This window comes from Narcine bancroftii, chromosome 11 (genome assembly GCF_036971445.1).
Source record: "Narcine bancroftii isolate sNarBan1 chromosome 11, sNarBan1.hap1, whole genome shotgun sequence".
NCBI lineage: Eukaryota > Metazoa > Chordata > Chondrichthyes > Torpediniformes > Narcinidae > Narcine > Narcine bancroftii.
Genome location: NC_091479.1, coordinates 12,792,039 through 12,810,039, shown reverse-complemented (window position 1 = coordinate 12,810,039; position 18,001 = coordinate 12,792,039). Strand labels below are relative to the sequence as shown.

Sequence of the window (18,001 nt, the reverse complement as noted above, 5' to 3'; positions counted from 1 at the left end):
TAATAAGGCATTTGACAAGTTTCCCCCATGAGAGACTCATTGGGATACATGGAACCTTGGCTGTGTGCATCAAAATAGTCTTGCGTATAGAAAGAAGAGCAGCCATGCTCCAAAAAGTATTCTGCCTGGATGTCAGTGACTAGTGGAGTTCCATGGGGATCTGTCCCGGGACCCCTGCTCTTTGCGATTTTGATAACTGGCCTGGAATGAAGAAGCAGAATGATGGGTCATTAAGTTTGCAGATGATACAAAGGTTGGAGGAGCTGCAAGGAGGATTGCTTTTGGCAGGTTAACAGAGGGCCAAAGGGTCTGTACTGTGCTGTAATGTCCTACATTATATAAAAATAAGTAAATATTGTTTAATAAATAGTAGTCTCAGAGGGTTTGGATTAGGAGTTCATCAGTTCTGTTGTTTCAGGAAGAAACTGTTCCTCAGCTTGGGGTTTCTGGCTCCGAAACCCCTGCATCTCTTCCGAGAGGAGTAGTTGCAAGATGTGTGTCAGGTGGCAGAGGTCCTAAATGATTGCAAACTCTAGTCATTAGATCAGTTCTACCTCACACTCTCCCAATGGGCATTATTGGGAGAAGAGGTCCAATGTAATGAGAAACCAGAAAAAGGTCGAAGCAGAGAATTCAAAAAAGGAAGAGAAACATGGATACAGTTATCAGATTCTATTTTGAGTTTGTGCGTTCAAATGACAAATTGGTTGAGAAACTCTCCTCCCGCCCCCGCCCCCCCTGCCCATTACAAACATGTACAACCAAGAACCATTCAATTAAGCACTAAGGAATCTCACCCAAGGCAAGCACTGCTCAAGTACAGAGCTGCAACCACCTTTTTGAATTCAAAGGCCTCGCAGCAGCCATGTGGAGTCCATCAAACTCTCAATAACCCAGTTTGGGTTTACAGAAGCGAAAGCACAGGAGGGACTTCTACCCTGCCTCAGGAACAAAACTGAGTCGACATTAATTTACAACTGTTTGCTGATGCCATCCAATACCATCACCGAGTTGTACATTTTGATTCACACATCTATTACTCAATGCTTGCCACTTCACACACATCAGAAGCAGTAATGCATTTCACCCAAAGCATCTTTTTTCCCCTTTGCAAATATCGTTCCTTTTCAGAAACAAGTCTTCATGAATTGAGGAAAATGTAAAAACATAATTCTCAAGAAACTCAGCAGGTAAAGCAGTGTTCTTTCCATAGCCACGGTTTCAGGCTTGAGCCCTTCATCATTGATAAGCATCCTTGCCACATTTACTCCGTCCAGGCCTTTCAGAATTCAAAATGCTTCCGAGATCCCCTTTCATTGTTCTTCTCTCCGAGTGCAGTCCAAGAGCCATATCTGCTAACCCTTTCATTTCTGGTATCATTCTAGAAAATCTTCTGATACCAGTATATCTTTTCTCAAATAAGGTGCCCAAATATATACACAATACTCCAAGGGAGGTCTCACCAGTCCTTTATAGAGGCTCAACATTACACCCCTGCTCTAATATGCTATTCCTCATGAAATGAATGCCAACATTACATTTGCCGTCTTCCCCACTGACTCAACCTTCAGGGTAGCCTGCATGAGGACTCCCTTGACCCTTTGTACCTCAGAATTTTGATTTTCTCCCCATCTAAATAATAGTCTGCTCTCCATTTCTTCGACAAAATTAGAAGATGCATGATAACTAACAGTTTATTAATGCATTTAATTCAACTTTTAATCACTTAGCTATTGAATAAGGGCCAAATGGCTCAGGGCCACACAGACTGGGAAAGTCTCAGGTGGATCAGCTGATCTGTACAGCCAACAGATCTCAAACCTGGAATGGGAATCATGGAGCTCTAATTGGCCTCAATGGCCCTGGGATACAGATAGGGTTTCCAACACTGAAGATCTGCATGGGATTCTCTGAGAATTAGATTAATTACCCATTGAGAAACCCAGAAGACAAAAATAAAAATGTGCTTCTGAGAAATTACACCCTGAAAAAAAACTTGGGACAACAGCGTAGCGGTTAGCACAATGCCAGCAATCCAGCCAGGGGTTGGAATTGCATGCTGTAATGAGTATGTACCTTCTCCTAGGTTTTCTCCAGGGGTTCAGGTCTCCTCCCACCATTCAAAATGTATTGGGGCGCAGGCTAATGGGATGCAAATTGGGTGGCATGGACTCTTAGGCCAAGATAGCCTTTTACCATGCTGGATGTCTAAATTTTAAAAGATTTAAAATTAAAACTTCAAGTTGAACACAAAGATAATTTCAGATTTGCTGCATCACAGGAATTCGGAGAAACATTAAGTTAAGCATATTTCATCGCATAATGATGCTACCACATTGCATTAGTTCGACCCAAAAATGTTTTGCCGCCGATTTTCTTTTGTATCCTGCCTCTCATGTCAGTGTCCAACAATAAGTCAGGCAGCATTGATGGATTCCAGTTGCCCTGATGCTGCTTAAGGTCACAATGTCCTGGTGAAGCCTTGGTACACATTCATCGCTGACTGCAAGATCAGCAGGGAAATGGACTTTGTGACATGTTGAACTTCATGGTTTTGTATGCTTGAAGTAGACTTAAAAATACAGAGACAGGAAATCACAAAAATAAGGTTACATCTAAAAACTGTACGTGATAGTAAAAGTTTAAAGGTATTTTCATAATTAGAAGCCCAAAACCCACTAAATGCATCCAAATGTTCAGGAAGCAAAATATTTGTCATCCAGTCTTAATTTGGAGTAATACTGGAGGCAGGGAGTGGATAACAAAAAACTGTTGACTAAGTTTGCATGGGTCAGATTTGTGTTCAAGCACATGGCCAATAGGATGGTTGGAAATAGAGGGGCCTACAAGATTAGCCAGGTTTTTAAATTGGAAAAGTAGGTAGAGGCGGGGTCTTTATTTCCTGGACCATTGAAAGCTGCAGGGTGAAGAGGGATTCAACTTCATTAAATTTAAAAATTTAAAGTTTATTCATGGCCTAGACATTTCACCACACGAGTCCATACTTCCCAATTTACACCCAATAAACCTACACTCCAGTTTATTTTAAAGGGTGGGAGGAAACCAGAGCACTTGGAGAAAACCCACGTAGACATGGGGAGAATGTACAAACCCCTTGCAGGCAGCGCAGGATTCAAACCCCAGTCCCAATGGCTGGCGCAGTAAAGGCATTGCACTAACCGCAAAGCCAACTGTACCGAATAAGATGAATTCTTGCAATCTTTCCTCAAGGATAGACAATTCCAGTACGAGAGGCCATAGGTTTAAAGGTGAGTGGGGTGAGTTGAAACAGACCTCAAGGGAAAATATTTTTCCACCCAGATTGTAGTCATATTTGGAATGAGCTGCCAAAGATACCAGTTCCAGGACTGATATGATGGGATTAGCAGCACATGGACCAAATGCAGGAAAGTGGGAGAAGCCCATAATGCCAACTTGGTCAGCATGGACAAGTTGGAATGAAGGGTCTATTCTGTGCTCTCTCATCCTTCAATTCCTTCTTCCTTTCAGAGTGGCCAGTGGGTAGTGGACAGAGACAAGAGAGGTCCAAAAGAGAATCCGATCCCAACTCCCCAGCAAAAGGTTTCATTTCACTTCTTTCAGACATCCCATTTCACAAAAGCTGTTGAGATCCTCATGTATTGGTCACTGTACAACCAAAGGCAGGAAAGTTGGCCTTCATTGCTGGAGGGATTGAACTTAGGAGCAGAGAGGTTACGCTGCATCCGTACAAGGTACTGGTGAGGCCGCATCTGAAGGACTGCGTCCAGTTCGGGTCTTCTTACTTGAGGAAGGATGTGCTGGTTTTGGAGGTTGATTCCAGGGATGAGGGAGTTAATCTACGAGTTGTCTGGGACTGTACTCAGTGAAATTTACACAAATGAGGGGATCTTAAGAGAAACGTATAAAATTATATAAGGCATAGATAAAATGGAGGTAGGCAAGTTCTTCCCATTGGTGGGGGAGACTAGAACAAGGGAACATAGCTACAAGATTCTGAATAGTAAGATTTAAGACAGATGAAGAATTGCTTCCCCCCCACCCACCCCCCGAGGGGGAGAATATATGGAATTCACTACCCATGGAAGCAGTGGAGGTGACCTCAGTAAATATATTGAAGTTATATAGATTTTTATATAGTAGGGAAATTGAGGGATATTGGGAAAAGGCAGGTGGGTGGAGACGAGGTCAATCATCAGATCAGCCATGATCTCATTGAATAGCAGATGAGGCCTGACTGGCGAGATGGTCGACTCTCACTCCTATTTCTTGCAGTCAAACTGGGTACAGCAAGTTCAGGCTGCAGCTGTGAAGAGAAATGGACTGTCCACACCATGGGTCAGGCCCCTCTATTTCCCCCACCCTTCAAGACCTGAAACTTTGATAGCTTTGATTCTCACAGAAAGATCCTGACCAGAAAAAGCCATTCACTCCATGGATGCAGCTCAAGCTGTTGAGTGCCTCCAGCTCCCGTGTTGACAGAGAGAAGGCCCAGCGACTCGTCATCCACAGAGCAGCTCCTTCAAGGGTGCAGCACAGCCTCGATAGGAATACCAGCCTGCAGGTCTCCGAGGAAAATCTTCTGAATTTAAAAAGGTAAGAGAGAGGTGGGGAAAAATTGGAGAATTGGTTTCCTCTGTTTTCACTGTCCACCCCATTCTGAAATCAGTAATTGTTCCCCTGGATTGTGATTAGCAATGTTCAGCTCCTGATATACCATCTCATTTTGCAGCTTGTTACTGCCCCTCACAGGATCTATGGCCTCAGAGAAAACCACACTGCTCTAAAAAGGAACCCTCGTGTGCTCATCTCCATGTTAAAAATAGTCACAGATACACCCTAAAGCTATTTGTTGATAAAGCAGGCAGATTAACATCAATTCAAATCCCCAGTGGATGATCGAAAAGTAGTAAAGAACGCAAAGGGGGGGGGAAAGAAAAGGTATCAGAAAATATTCACAAAATTGAGACAGCAGAGAGAAAAACGATGAAAGACATGACAGGATTCTAGAGGAGATTACATTTTTTTTCCATTTACATATCACGTCACCTACTTAACACCTCACTTATCCTTTTTCTCAATGTTACATTTCCCAAAGTCTGAACATGCATAAAATCTGGTCAAATATTTATCAAAGCAAAATTAAACATTATGGCCCACAAACTAATCTATTGATTTCTTGTTCTGTTTTATGCGGATGCCGACCTCCAGAGCTTAAAGTGAAAATAAATAATTAATTATTGCCCTAAATAAAAATAAAATCAATATTTTGCAAAGTTAGCCAAATAAATTGGTCCCATAAATTCTCAAAATGCGATTGCAAAAATTGGATTCTTCAAAGACAGACAACTCTCTCGCTGCGGCTTGAAAAGGAAATGGCAATATAGCCAAGAACACTGCACTTTGAACTGGTTCTCCAAGTCGAGCTTCTAATCATTCATTCCAATGCTCAAAAAAAACTTTTTTTGGCTGCTCAATTTTCTCTTAGGCAGTCACTCGAGACTGGACAATCCATTTCTACTCCACTTCTGTGGATGGAAGGTCCGGTATTAACTATTGTATTAAGTTTCCAATTATCCAAAATGCTTGGGTCCAGAAGTTTTTCGGTTAACCGGATATTTTTTACCCCCGGCTAATGGAGAAATTGGCAGCCCAGTAGCATTAGCGAAATATTTGTATCAGCGCTTAAACAAACAGAAAAAACAAATGGAAGCATAAAATGTCAAATTCTTACCAAAAAGATCTTTGCTTGCAAAATAAATGGATGAAGATTATTTTCCCTCCAACTTCTAAAAATTTCTGAGAACTGAGAATTTTGTTTAAGTGGTTTTTGGATAATCGGAAACATACTGCATTAGATTTATCAGGATTCTGGTGTAGATCACCAGCACGAATTGCCCACCCTAAATACCTTTAGGAGTTTGACTTGCCCGTTCATTGGGAGTAACCCATAATTAAAAATACAGAAATGTTGGAGGAACTCAGCAGATCTTGCAGTGTCCATAGGAGGTAAAAATATTAGACATTTTGAGCCAGAGGCCTTCCTCAAAGTGTCGGGAGTATCTTTTCCTCCTGCAGACACTGCAAGACTTGTCGAGTTCCTCTAGCAGTGGTTTTCAAACTTTTTCTTTTCCCCTCACATCATCCCCATGCCATAGGTGCTCTGTGATTAGTGAGAGATTAATCTAATTACCTTAACAAGTCAATTGTACTTAATTGATTCATTATGTGCACAGTTTGACAATTTTTCTCAAGCAAAACAATTGGGTCAAGAGCAAGTGGTTCTCAACCTTACCACCCCCCCAACCCCCTGCCCTCACATTCCCCCTTAAGTAATCACAGAGAACTATGGCATAGGGGTTACTTAAAAGTGCAATGAGCGTGGAAATAAGAAAAAATGTCAAAAACCACTACTCTAGCCTTCTGGTGTTTTTACTACAATCACTGCAAACTTTCTAATAGTTGTTTTTGTCATCATTTTGGACAGCTAGACAGAGTTCATTGACCAAATTCAAGTCAGTGGTCAACTTGGTCGGATTTGAACTCTAGGTTACCAGCGTGGAGACCAACAGTGCCAAAACCCACTATTGCAGGAACACCAGCCCAAGGTCCACTGCAGAGGTGGAAAACCACTGATAAAGAATCAAGCTCCTCTTTGTTCTTGCCTGCAGAGCAGATCGAGACCAGCTGAAGTCCCATTCCAGAGGTCACCGAGCTCTCAATTGTTCTCCATTTCTTTCAGGAGACCTTTTTCCTCTTTTTCCTGGGGTTTACGAATGGGACCGACTACAAGGAACCAGAATAGACTTGGTGGGATAAGTATCTTCTAAAACAAGTCTCGGGGGGAAGTTTTATGGGCTATTTTGCTTTCAGGGTGTGTGATACACTTGTCACAAATGAAAAAGCAATGAAATTTTATTACATTCATTTTTGCACTTCACTTAAAGCCTGCCATATCATTAATTATTGATTTAGATTTTAAAAATCTACACCTATACTAACCAATCTCAAGGTCATATTCAATAGCCTTGTTAGGGCTCTAAACAAGCCAGAAATGTGCAGCATACAGAGTCATATACAGACAGCAAGTACAAATATTTTCCATTGCTTATTTGTCATTAGGTATTCAAGCAGCCTCCAAAAAGGCACGCCCTTTGTAACTGATCCACTGAACAGTTAGTGTTGGAAAGCGATCCAGAATTCGACGAGCTTTATGGTTTCGTTTTCAGTAGGAAGAATCAGTCCACAGTGATGGAGACGTTTATTAGGCCCACCTCACATCTCACCATCTCTCTGCTATCACTACCCATTAGCGACACAAGCCAGCCCATAAATCACTACTAATTTATGCTAAAGTCATTACGATTTTCCTTCTGCCATCATTGAATTTTATGCACAGTTACAGCGGTTTAGTGCCAGTCAAGAGCTCAATCCTTGGCATAAAAACATGAGAGCGTGGTCGCCATTCATTGCAAATCATTCCATTAGTGCAAACTGCGGCGTGGTAGAAAGAATGCAGCTAACAATTTATTCTTGCGTTGTTACTTACAATTGGAGATGTAGTTTAAAAAATGTTCATAAAGAGGCCGAAAATTTGACATGGAGGTTTTCCCACCGATTTTCTAGGAATTGAAGACAGGCTGTGTAATAGTCCTTGAAAAGCCAATGCTTTGATTGGTTGAGTACTGTAGATTTAATTTCACTGAAAACATGTCCGTTGCTATAATACTTCCAAGTAATGACAAACCACTTGTAGAAAGTTCTTTTCGGTAACAAAGGCAAAACAAGCAAAATCTAGGACTCAAAACAATGTTAAAAATTCTGTGGCTTATGCCTTCGGTTTTCAGTCTTAAATCCATTAACAATTGTGTGGTCACAGCATGATAGCCAAATTATTCCATTTTGTGCAGTCCCTCAGTTCAAAGGGGACTTGCACTGCTCAATGAATATCTGGAGACCTGGAGCACTGACCCAAAGACAATTCATAATCTTCCATGACGGATGTAGAATTTAAAGTCTACCAACTGAATAACTATATACACAGTCGGAGATGACTTATCAAGGTGGTCTCTGGATATAAAAAAAAACTGCATATTGCTATTTAAAAATTTATACATCTCCTTCACTTTAAAGCAACAGGAGCTGGGACACCAAGATATTGCATCTGCTTTGAACCAGCAAAGTGATCAATTCCGAAGTGGCGATGCTGGTCAGGGCCCACCATGAAGTAAGGCCCCAAGCATCCCCACAGAAAAGAGTTTGAGGTCAAAGCAACATCTGAATTTAAAAAACTACCTGCTTTGAAGTTATAAGTTCAGTGATTTTTAAAGCAAAAGGTTAAAGGAGATTGAAGTTAAAAGGGATGGAGTTAGCCAAAGGCGAGGGAGGTTTGGGGAGGGGTAAAAATTGTGAAAATAAATATCCTCAGGTGTTTGAGGAGGTTTGGTATGAACCAGAAACTGACAAATTTCTACAGAGGTACAGTGGAAATCATGCTGACCGGCTGCATCATTGTCTGGTGTGGGCACACTAATACCCCCGAACACAAAACCCTCTAAAAGGGAGTGGACGCAGCCCAGGACGTCACCCTCCACACTATCAAGAGCATCTACGGGAAATGCTGCTGTCAGAGAGCAACAGAATCATCAAGGATCCCCACCACACGCTCTGTTCTCACTGCTGCCGTCAAGAAAGAGGTATCGATGCCATAAGACTCGCATCACCAGGTTCAGGAACAGCTGCTCCCCCTCCACCGTCAGACTCAACGACAAATTCAGATTAATTTAAGGACTGACTTTTGCACTTTAAAATTCTGTGTATTGCAGTTTGTTTACATTATGTTTACAGTTCTATATTTGTTTAGGTGTATACACTGTACAGTTTTTTGCACTTCCAATTAGTGGTAATTCTGCTTTGCCCATAGAAAAAAAAGAATCGTATGTGATATTACGCATGTACTCTGACAAGAAATCTGAACGAGAGAGGCAAAGCACAAATATCTGCAGACACGGTGGTTAAAGTAAACAATGCTGGAGAAAATCAGCTGGTCAAACAGTATCCTTTATATAGTAAAGGTAAAGATACATAGCTGACATTTTGGACTCGAGCCCTTCAGCAAGGCATTCATAACATAACAATTACAGCACGGAAACAGGCCATTAGGCCCTTCTAGTCCGCACCGAACCAAACACCCCTCTCTAGTTCCACCTCCCTGCACAATGCCCATAACCCTCCATCTTCTTCTCATCCATATACCTGTCCAACCTTTTCTTAAATAAAAGAATTGACTCCACCGCCATTATTTCTCCCGGAAGCTCATTCCACACGGCTACCACTCTCTGAGTAAAGAAGTTCCCCCTCATGTTACCTCTAAACCTCTGCCCCTTAATTCTCAACTCATGTCCTCTTGTTTTAATCTTTCCTCCTCTTAACAGAAATAGTCTATCCACATCCACTCTGTCTACCCATTTCATAACCTTAAATACTTCTATCAAATCCCCTCTCAACCTTCTACGCTCCAAAGAATAAAGACCTAATCTGTCCAATCTCTCCCTATTCTGAGCTTTTCCAGCATGGTTTCCCATTTGAAAAATGCCCACTTCCGATATCCAAAACAAGTCAATGTGCCTGGGCTTTCATACAGGAGAAAACTTGGTTTGCTGTTCCTGCAATGAGGTTGTCCTCATCATGGGTTACGGCACTAAGCACACAACCTCGATAGAGATGTAATGCACAGCATCCTTACCAATCAAACCATTGGCTTTCCACAGACACTGATGCAATTAATAATTCTTACACATGTCATACACAGCAAAGGTCAAATCAGTGGACGTCGCCTCAAAGCACAGGTGAGAATGCGTGAATACCAATTGGACAAAAGTGAAATGCAAAATGTTCAGTCACAAAAGCAAAAATCCAAGTCAGACCTAAATATAGAATCACCTCATTAAAGCTGACACCCTCCAGTTAATTCTTTAGCACAGATTTAATATTAAAAATACAAAAATAAATAAGGGCAAATAGCAGAGCCAAAGATCGAGGAGGTCAGGACTTCAGCTTGCTGAAGTGATACCAAATCACATCAAAAATTTAGAAGCAGAGCACAGAAACAGACCCTTCTGGCCTACAAGCCCATGCCCTGCAAATGTCCACAAGCCTACAAGCCAACCCAAGTTGTTGGAGGATGGGAAGAAACCAGAACACCCAGAGGAAACCCACACAGATCCCATACTGTCCCGCAGGATTCGAACCCAGGTCACTGGTACTGTAATAGCGTGGCCTAACCATGCCATCGCATGTTGCCAAGATTAGATTGGATGCTCTTAAGTTGTGAATATCAGATTGATCACACCCAAAGCAAACTTGTGTGGCAGCCATCAAGAACTTGGTGGTAGAGGCAGAACCAGAGTTGTGGGGGAAGGGGGGATTGGTTGGAAAGATTTCAAGATTTAAAGGGTGAGACTTGAAGTGAAGAGGAGGAAAAGTGAAACCAGGAACCAATTATTCCACCATAAAATTTGTCATAATTAAAACAGAATAAAATGGTGATTGAAGACCACCAGGGACTGTTCCACTGTGGGGGTCTGACTGCCCAGTCCAATTGACATTAGTTCCATGCAGGCTTTGAACAGCCAGGTAAAGAAGCCAATGCTAGTTTATTTTAATCTTGTGACCACTGGGCCCAAGAGAGTGGCATCCATGATCGGCAGCAACCTCAAGAGATGCAGAGGACTGGCAAAAGGCACCAGAGAGAACTCCTCCCCCCCCCCCCCCCCCGCACCCAAGCAGAAGAGTCGACCCACAGGATGGTGACTGCCGCACTGGACCAGTGAGCAGTTCAGAGGCTGAAGAACTCACTGCTGGTAAACAGAGGTGAGGAATCTGTACAGGCTGCAGTGAAGGAACTCACACCAGTCTGCAGAAAGTTGGCTCGAGACTGGCTGAAAGTGTATTGGAACCAGAAAGTGAGAGGATGGAGGCTTCCTGATCACGTTGGAGGTTGCCGACGGTTTGGACTGAAGGCTGCAGGAATGCTGGAGGTGAATCCACAGACACCGACTCCTCCTCGGGGAAAGACTCATTTTGCTTTTATTTCTCTAAATGTAAGGGGCACTGGGCAATTCCAGCAAATCTTTGTCTACCTGTAATTTTATTGAGATTTTATTGTGTTACAAAACTGAATCATGAAAAACTCAACAAGTTTCTGAACTAACACAATTCAAGGATCAGAGTGTATCACAACTGAAATAGTTTTAGGAATCTGCAGCGCGTCAAAGCCAAAGTGTCCATTAATACCAACAATACAAACAGGAGTGAACGTCACCACAACTCTTGGGCGAAACGGACAACGGGTTTAAGAGGTTGACAGAAAAGAGGGAAGGTATCCCTCACTTCTCATTTGCTTGCAATTGAGAGGCAGATGATAGAAAATGTTTTGTTTCACTCAACTTAAACACAAAGGATGGTCAACACTCCCATCTACAGTTACCATTTCCCGCCTCACTCTGCATTTAAAAAATCTGGCACAGATCGACTCAGGTGCCAGGTTCACTGCAGACAATCTATTCAATACCTTGTTAAAAGCATTACAAATTCCAGTTCAAGCACAAAATTAAAAGATTCAAGTATAAAACAAACCATGTGATAGAAAAAGTGGGATTATTTATCTATCAGTTAATTAAAGCCAGTCTCCAAGAACTGGAAACAGGTCAAAGTTATTTTAATTCCAGTATTACATTGCAATGAATAATCATGGGATAAAACACTTTCTACTTGGCAAAAATATTGAAAATTTTTGGTCTTTCCCCATTTGTGACTTTTCATCGTTCGGAATATGGTTTTGTATTTTGAATTTAAAAGGTAAATTATCATGTCATTTCGTTCACAAGTAATGGAAATGCTAATGTTGCAGTAGTTTTGTGCATACATACACACACACGTTGCTCTCAGGTCAAGTACGGAGTGCATCGGTTCTCCATCAAATACAACTGAAAACTCAGGCAAAGGTTGGACTGGCATGGGGGTGTGGGGTTCAATGGAGAGAGGAGTTAGGCTGAGCATAGAAGGTACAATATTTACTACCAAAAGGAATGGTTGGGACACAGCCCTCACCACTTCCTCCTTCCCACATTATTCCTACAAGCACAGCAAGAAATCCATTGAAAACTATTGTTAACAGTGTCAAATAAACCCAGATCAAAGGCCAGTATTAACTAATTTTACTGAAACTTCGAACACTATCTGCTGCCTCCCTTTACACTTCAGATAAAACATTATACATACACACAAAATATTGAACTGCAGTTGATTTTGCACATCTTTCTCTTCAGAGGGGAACGGTGGACCAAATCAATAGCTCTTGGCGCTAACCTTGGATGCACCTCATTGTTCTTGCCTTCAGTCAGGTGGGCCTCTCCCCAGAACAGCCCCCACCACTCTCATCTGCTTTAACCTTACTGATGTGTCCCAGTTTTCAGAGACCACCACCAGGCATATATACTCTGTGTCCCCATTTCCCAGACATGGTTATATACCATTACCCATGGATCCAGTCTGGAGTATATACATAAAGCTTTAAATGGTCAGCTTCCACATGGTTAAAACACTCAGTTTTCTCAAGTTTTAGTCATCTTGTTTGGCTCTTTGCCAGTATGAGTTCCTATGGCACAGAAAGGCATGGTTGCAGAATTTTAAAAAATTGTCATCTTACCTTCCAAGGCAATCACTTCTGGCAGAATTGCTTCCAGAATCTCACACCCACATGATCACGGATAAACAGGTACAGATTTGAAATAGTAATTCTTTTAATGTTGCCCAACACGTGGTGTTCTAAAAGAAGACACCTGAAAATAATGGGGGTATTGAAAATGCTTGGGCTAACCATTATTTTGCTTTTGGGTGAAGCCATGCATAGACCCTTCTGCCCACAATGTCATGCTGATCTACATAAACCGACTCCACAACAATCTCATCCTTCCCGACCCACAAAGCACCACCTTTCTTCCATCATTAAGTCCATCCCAGAGGTTTTCAAGTGTCCCGTGTACAGCCACTCCTGGCAAATCACTCCAGGAACCAATCACCCTTTTTCTTTTTTTTAACAAAAAGCTGCATAACCAAATATGAACGAGCATTAATGGAGATGAATTGCGCTGTTCTAAACTTCCAAGCCCCGGGAAAAGCCAAGCTTCATACTTCAAGTCTAATATTTCACCAGGAGGACACTTCAGAAGCAGTCTCTTTTCAAACCACCTCTGCAGAGTGTCAGAAAAATGCAGCGCTCACGACAAAAGGTGGCAGGAAACTAAAAGCCAGGCAGATGCGGCTCGCAAATTTCAGACTCTGGCAGCACGAAGCCACAGGATGGGTTTCTGACACACATACAAAAGCAAAAATTGATCGAATGCTGGAGGGAGAAAGATGCAAAGTGTTAACCTGAAGATGGTCAAATATTAGAAAGGAGACATACCTTCGATCCAAGGCCAATCTCAACACATGATAACAAAAGTCATTTTTTAAATAAAAAAAACATCTATTGAACAATGTATGCATTCAAGAGTATTTGCAGATAAAGGTAAACATTTCATGTCAGCACACAAACTTAAATGACGGCTACTTCAAGGGATTTTTGTTTAAATATATATGCAGGTCGGAAGGTAAAGGGGTCTGAAACGGCTGTGTATAGGTAAAGGTGTATAGTGTATAATGCCATCGCACAGTGTCAGAAAAGGACTGGTAAACATTGATATTGTTAGAGGGAGTGAGAATCCGCCCTTAATAGTGGGGACCACACCATGGATTTTGAGGACATACATATTTTTTTTTAAATAAAGTCACAACTTTTTTTTGGGTTGGAAACAAGATCATCAAGTGACCCCAACCCTTCGTGTCGTGCTCCTGTAATACACATTTCCCCCAGCTCCGAGGGGCAGGGCTCAAGGTTCTCTCGCCAGAACCCTGGACAGAAATAGACTGTGCGAGAAACTACAGCTCGCCGCCTTCCATCCAGCTTTGTCACCTCCACCGTGCATGTCCTCCCAGGACGGTGACCTGCTGAAATGCTGGACAGCTCCTCCCGCTGAAGAGCGAGGCCCGCGGAGCACTGGACCCGAACTGGGGAGGGGGCTCTGAATTGAATGCCAGGGCTCGCCCCCCAATGGGACATGGCGCAAGTCTCATGCAACTACCTTGAAATTGCGGAATCGAGAGAGGCAGTTGCATTTGCAGGAGAACCTCTCTTAAATACAAATCTACGCGTTGCACATCTGCCACAAGTTTAATAACATCATCTCACAGCAGAGGAGAAAAGTCCCCATGGTCGTCGCTGTCATTTCAAAAACAAAATGCAGATGGAATTTTTAATTAACAGAGAAATATTGATGCTTAAAACAGCTGTCATTCCCCGTCTGAAGGATGCAACACGGTTTTCACACGGCCACCTTTGGACACAGGCGTAGGCACCAATAAAACAGTCTCCCTCGGTCAAACTGGAATGCCTGAAGTGGAATGTGCTGTCATTTGCTCAGGGCTCCTACCGGAGCACATTCACCTGATCCGCTTAATCTTGTGACTGAATCCATGCCAACACTGCCGTGTTGGTGCTTCCAACGTTGACCCTGCAAACCCCCCCCCCCAATCAACAACCAAATAGTTACTACAGCTTTCAGGGTGATTTTGAGGTTTTTTTGTGGCTCTGGAAATGCTGGAGAGAAATCCACCCTTCCATCTGAAGGCCAGATATTGGATCTGTGGTGGAACTTCCATGGTTGTGTAGGCAACAACAAAAAATCCCACCCAGGATTGGGATTTGCTTTAAACTGAAATAATTAACGATCTGGCCTTTGTATTTAAAAAAAGAAAACTTTCTGAAAGGGTTAAAAGTGGCTCAGAAGGCCAACACTCAATTTTGCCTACGTTTAAGGAAAACATCTCAGAGGCGTTTTTCGTTTTTGCAAATGATGTGGTTGGATTGCAAAGCAGTCAAACACAATTGACAAGGGTTATCCAAAAGAATGCACCCCCTACTTCTCGAGGTTTGCACACAACACGGTGTCATTAATGAGACACCCTGGGTAGAAATCAGAACTTTGCTTGAAGAGTAGAAATATTTAAACATTGGAAAGTACATAACTCACAGTGGCAAACGGAGAGGGGGGATTTGGGTCCTATCGTACACATGTTACACGAACCCGGCCTCGTTGACAGAGAACTATAAACTATAATTCAATGTCAGGATTTGAATGATCCCAGAGAGTCGCAGGCAAATCACATTTCAGTTTTACAACAGATTCCTCGACTTGCAACAATCTTGTCGACTGCAATGTCCAAGACAGATTGATGCGTTACTTCGTAGGGAATGGGATTAAAAATAAAGAAAATCGCTCTCCCTTCCCGCTCCTGACGCCGAAGCAACTGGTCCAGCCGGCGCTTTTAATACGCGATTGGAGAGTTTCCACCAAGGCCACGCAATTGGCAAAATACAGTGCGGGCTCGAGGAGAAATCGGTCAAATCGACACTTTAGAAGCGGGTGCATTTACTCACCCCTGGCAATGTCTTCTGTTCGTGCAAAGCACTTTGAGCCTTCAGCGCCGAGTCCCTGGCACAATACGTGAGGAAGGCACAGCCTATAGTGGAAACGGAGCAAGTTACTCTCTACTACAAACGCCCGTGCACTCAGTACCGCAGATAAAGGCAATGAACATTTACCTCGATACTCATTAAATACCCTGCTTTGCCCGGACAGCCAATTTTATCTACCCTCCCCAGCCACAATAGCTGGAACAGTTCAAATTAAATGCAGGCTCAGTCACCGAGGCACTTAAAGCAGATCTGCTCTCGAAGCAGGTTCAGTTCCAGGCAGTTTTCAGTTCTGACCGATTGGACTAACTAGTTAATGGAAACTTTTGAGCCTAATCAGTCCAGTTGCCCGGTGTCAAGCTCACTGTGGTGCTTCAGGTTGAAAGGCAGACCTAATTTGTGGTAGAACTCCCTACAACCAATGCATTAACTTGGCGTGAACTCCTTAATACATTGTATTGCCAATTGCGAGAAGCAATTAAAAAATCAGCTTTCTCAAGCCAACGTGCTTCGGCGAATAGGTTTCACCAGCTGATGACCACCCAGAGAATAAAATGCAGGCATTTCACGTGGTTAATTCTCGCTGAAATTGGGAGTTAAGCAATGGCACCTCTTAACATGGAACTGCAACAGATGTGGATTAGACTGGCTGCTTCTCCTGGTCTGTCCCAACACTCTTCAGCGCACAGACACCAATCAATGGCATTTTACTAGAGCAGGGTGGACGTTAAAAATCCCCTGCTTATCACAGATTTGTTTTAAAAAAAGTTCCAGTTAGATACACTGTAAAAAAAAAAATAATGAAAAGAAACGAGATCTACACTCTAGGGCGATTTAACACTCTGAGCTCAGCCAATACACAGCAACCATTATATTAATTAACAGGATTTCGTGGTCAGTAACGAGCGTGAAGTGTTACCTCTTGGTCAATCGCCCGGATCTACAGGGAATTCCAAAGACGGGGGTTAAGCAAACAGGTAAATCAAAATGAATAGAAGAAAAACATTCGAATCTGTCAGGGACTGAAATAATGCAACTTAGCTGCGGAGAGGGAGAAATCCAATTTATTTTATCATACCTCAATCAGTATTAATCAGTCCTCGTCCTCAGCAGGCATCACACACCCATGAGCTGGGAATGTTGGGGTTTGCATCGGATGACTTGGCAGAATTTACAGTTTAAATAAAAAGGGAGGAGGGGGACTTCATCCAAGCGAAGTAACAACAGAAGTGATGGGCGAGCACCTCATCAGGTTAGTGGGAATGTATTGTCGTGGAAACTTTACCAACGCTAAGGTACTTTTAATTCCGGATCTCATCCGACTACCTGCTTTGGAGAAATTGGAATTAATTACTAGGGGGAGCAAGGAATAGAAAGAAGCCGCCAGGGAGGAGATCAAGCGTCAAAATGTATGTGATAAAATCAAACTTTAGATGGTTAGGAGAATCGGTTTGGGGGTGTGGGGTGGTGGCAAATGAGCCCCTTTCCTCCACAGTTGCACAAGTGTCTCAGCGAGGGAGGGAGACCGCTGTCCAATTGCTGAAGCGGACACCCATCTGGGACTCGCGGCTTTCCCAAAAGAGGAAACTTTAATGACGGGTCGGTGGAAGGAGGGGAAGAGTTGGGGGGGGGGGGGGGAGAGATCAACTGGCTCTTTGATCTGGTGGGGTTTTGGAAGAGCAAACCATCCACCTCCACCCTGTCCCTCCGTGGATGTAGATCGACATCCATCCATTTATGGAGAGAGACGCACCCCCCCCCCCCCCCCATCCACAGTGAGAGAATTGAATGGGAGACTCACAGACCTTTGTGTATCCCAGTGAAACGATCCTTCAGTACCGTCAATTCGTAGATCTTGCCAAATTCCTCGAACAGCGGTTTTAGGTCCTTCTCTTCTAGGTTGCGGGGTATTTGGCCGATGAAGAGTTTGATGGCGTCGTGATCTTTCATTGGGATGGTGTTCTGACTGTGGTTTAAGCCGTTCATCCGCCCGCTGCCGCTACTGTTGTTGGTATCTAGCTGTACTCCGTTGCTCACAGTGGCCATCTTCAAGCGCTGTCTCTCTCTCTCTCTCTCTGGTCGCCCACGTCAGCCCTCTTTAACTAAGAGTCTGCAAGTCCTGACGTCAAGCTTAGTGCTGAGAAAATGTTGCTGGATCCACATACACAGAGCCTCAAAGCCACGTTAACCCTACCCCACCACCCACCCACACACAAACATATACAGACACTCCTTCAATACAGTAGTAAACCACGAAAGTCTGCAGACATCGTGGTTGAAGCACAAATACAACGCTGGAGAAACTCAGCAGGTCAAATCGTGCACTTTGTACAGCAAAGCTAAGGATGCATAACCAACGTTTTGGGCTTGAGCCCTTCATCAAGGTGTGGAAAAATTGTCTGGGCACTCTCCAGCCAGACAGCA

At 43.1% G+C, this 18,001-nt stretch overlaps 1 protein-coding gene across 28 annotated transcripts in view; it reads right to left on the bottom strand.

Annotated features, from left to right (window-relative positions):
- The window catches only part of LOC138745528 (CUGBP Elav-like family member 4), a 692,803-nt gene extending 675,067 nt beyond the window's left edge, over positions 1-17,736 (bottom strand). For 27 of the 28 annotated variants that reach the window (XM_069902633.1, XM_069902641.1, XM_069902634.1 and 24 more), the window contains exons 1-2: positions 17,383-17,736; positions 15,542-15,624 (exon numbers count right to left, since the gene is read on the bottom strand). In XM_069902633.1, the coding sequence (XP_069758734.1) occupies positions 15,542-15,624; positions 17,383-17,623 (324 nt within the window). In that variant the 5' untranslated portion in view covers positions 17,624-17,736. The remainder of the gene's footprint in view (positions 1-15,541; positions 15,625-17,382) is intronic. The other variant, XM_069902655.1, reaches the window with a different exon arrangement.
- Between the last annotated feature and the right edge of the window lie 265 nt (positions 17,737-18,001).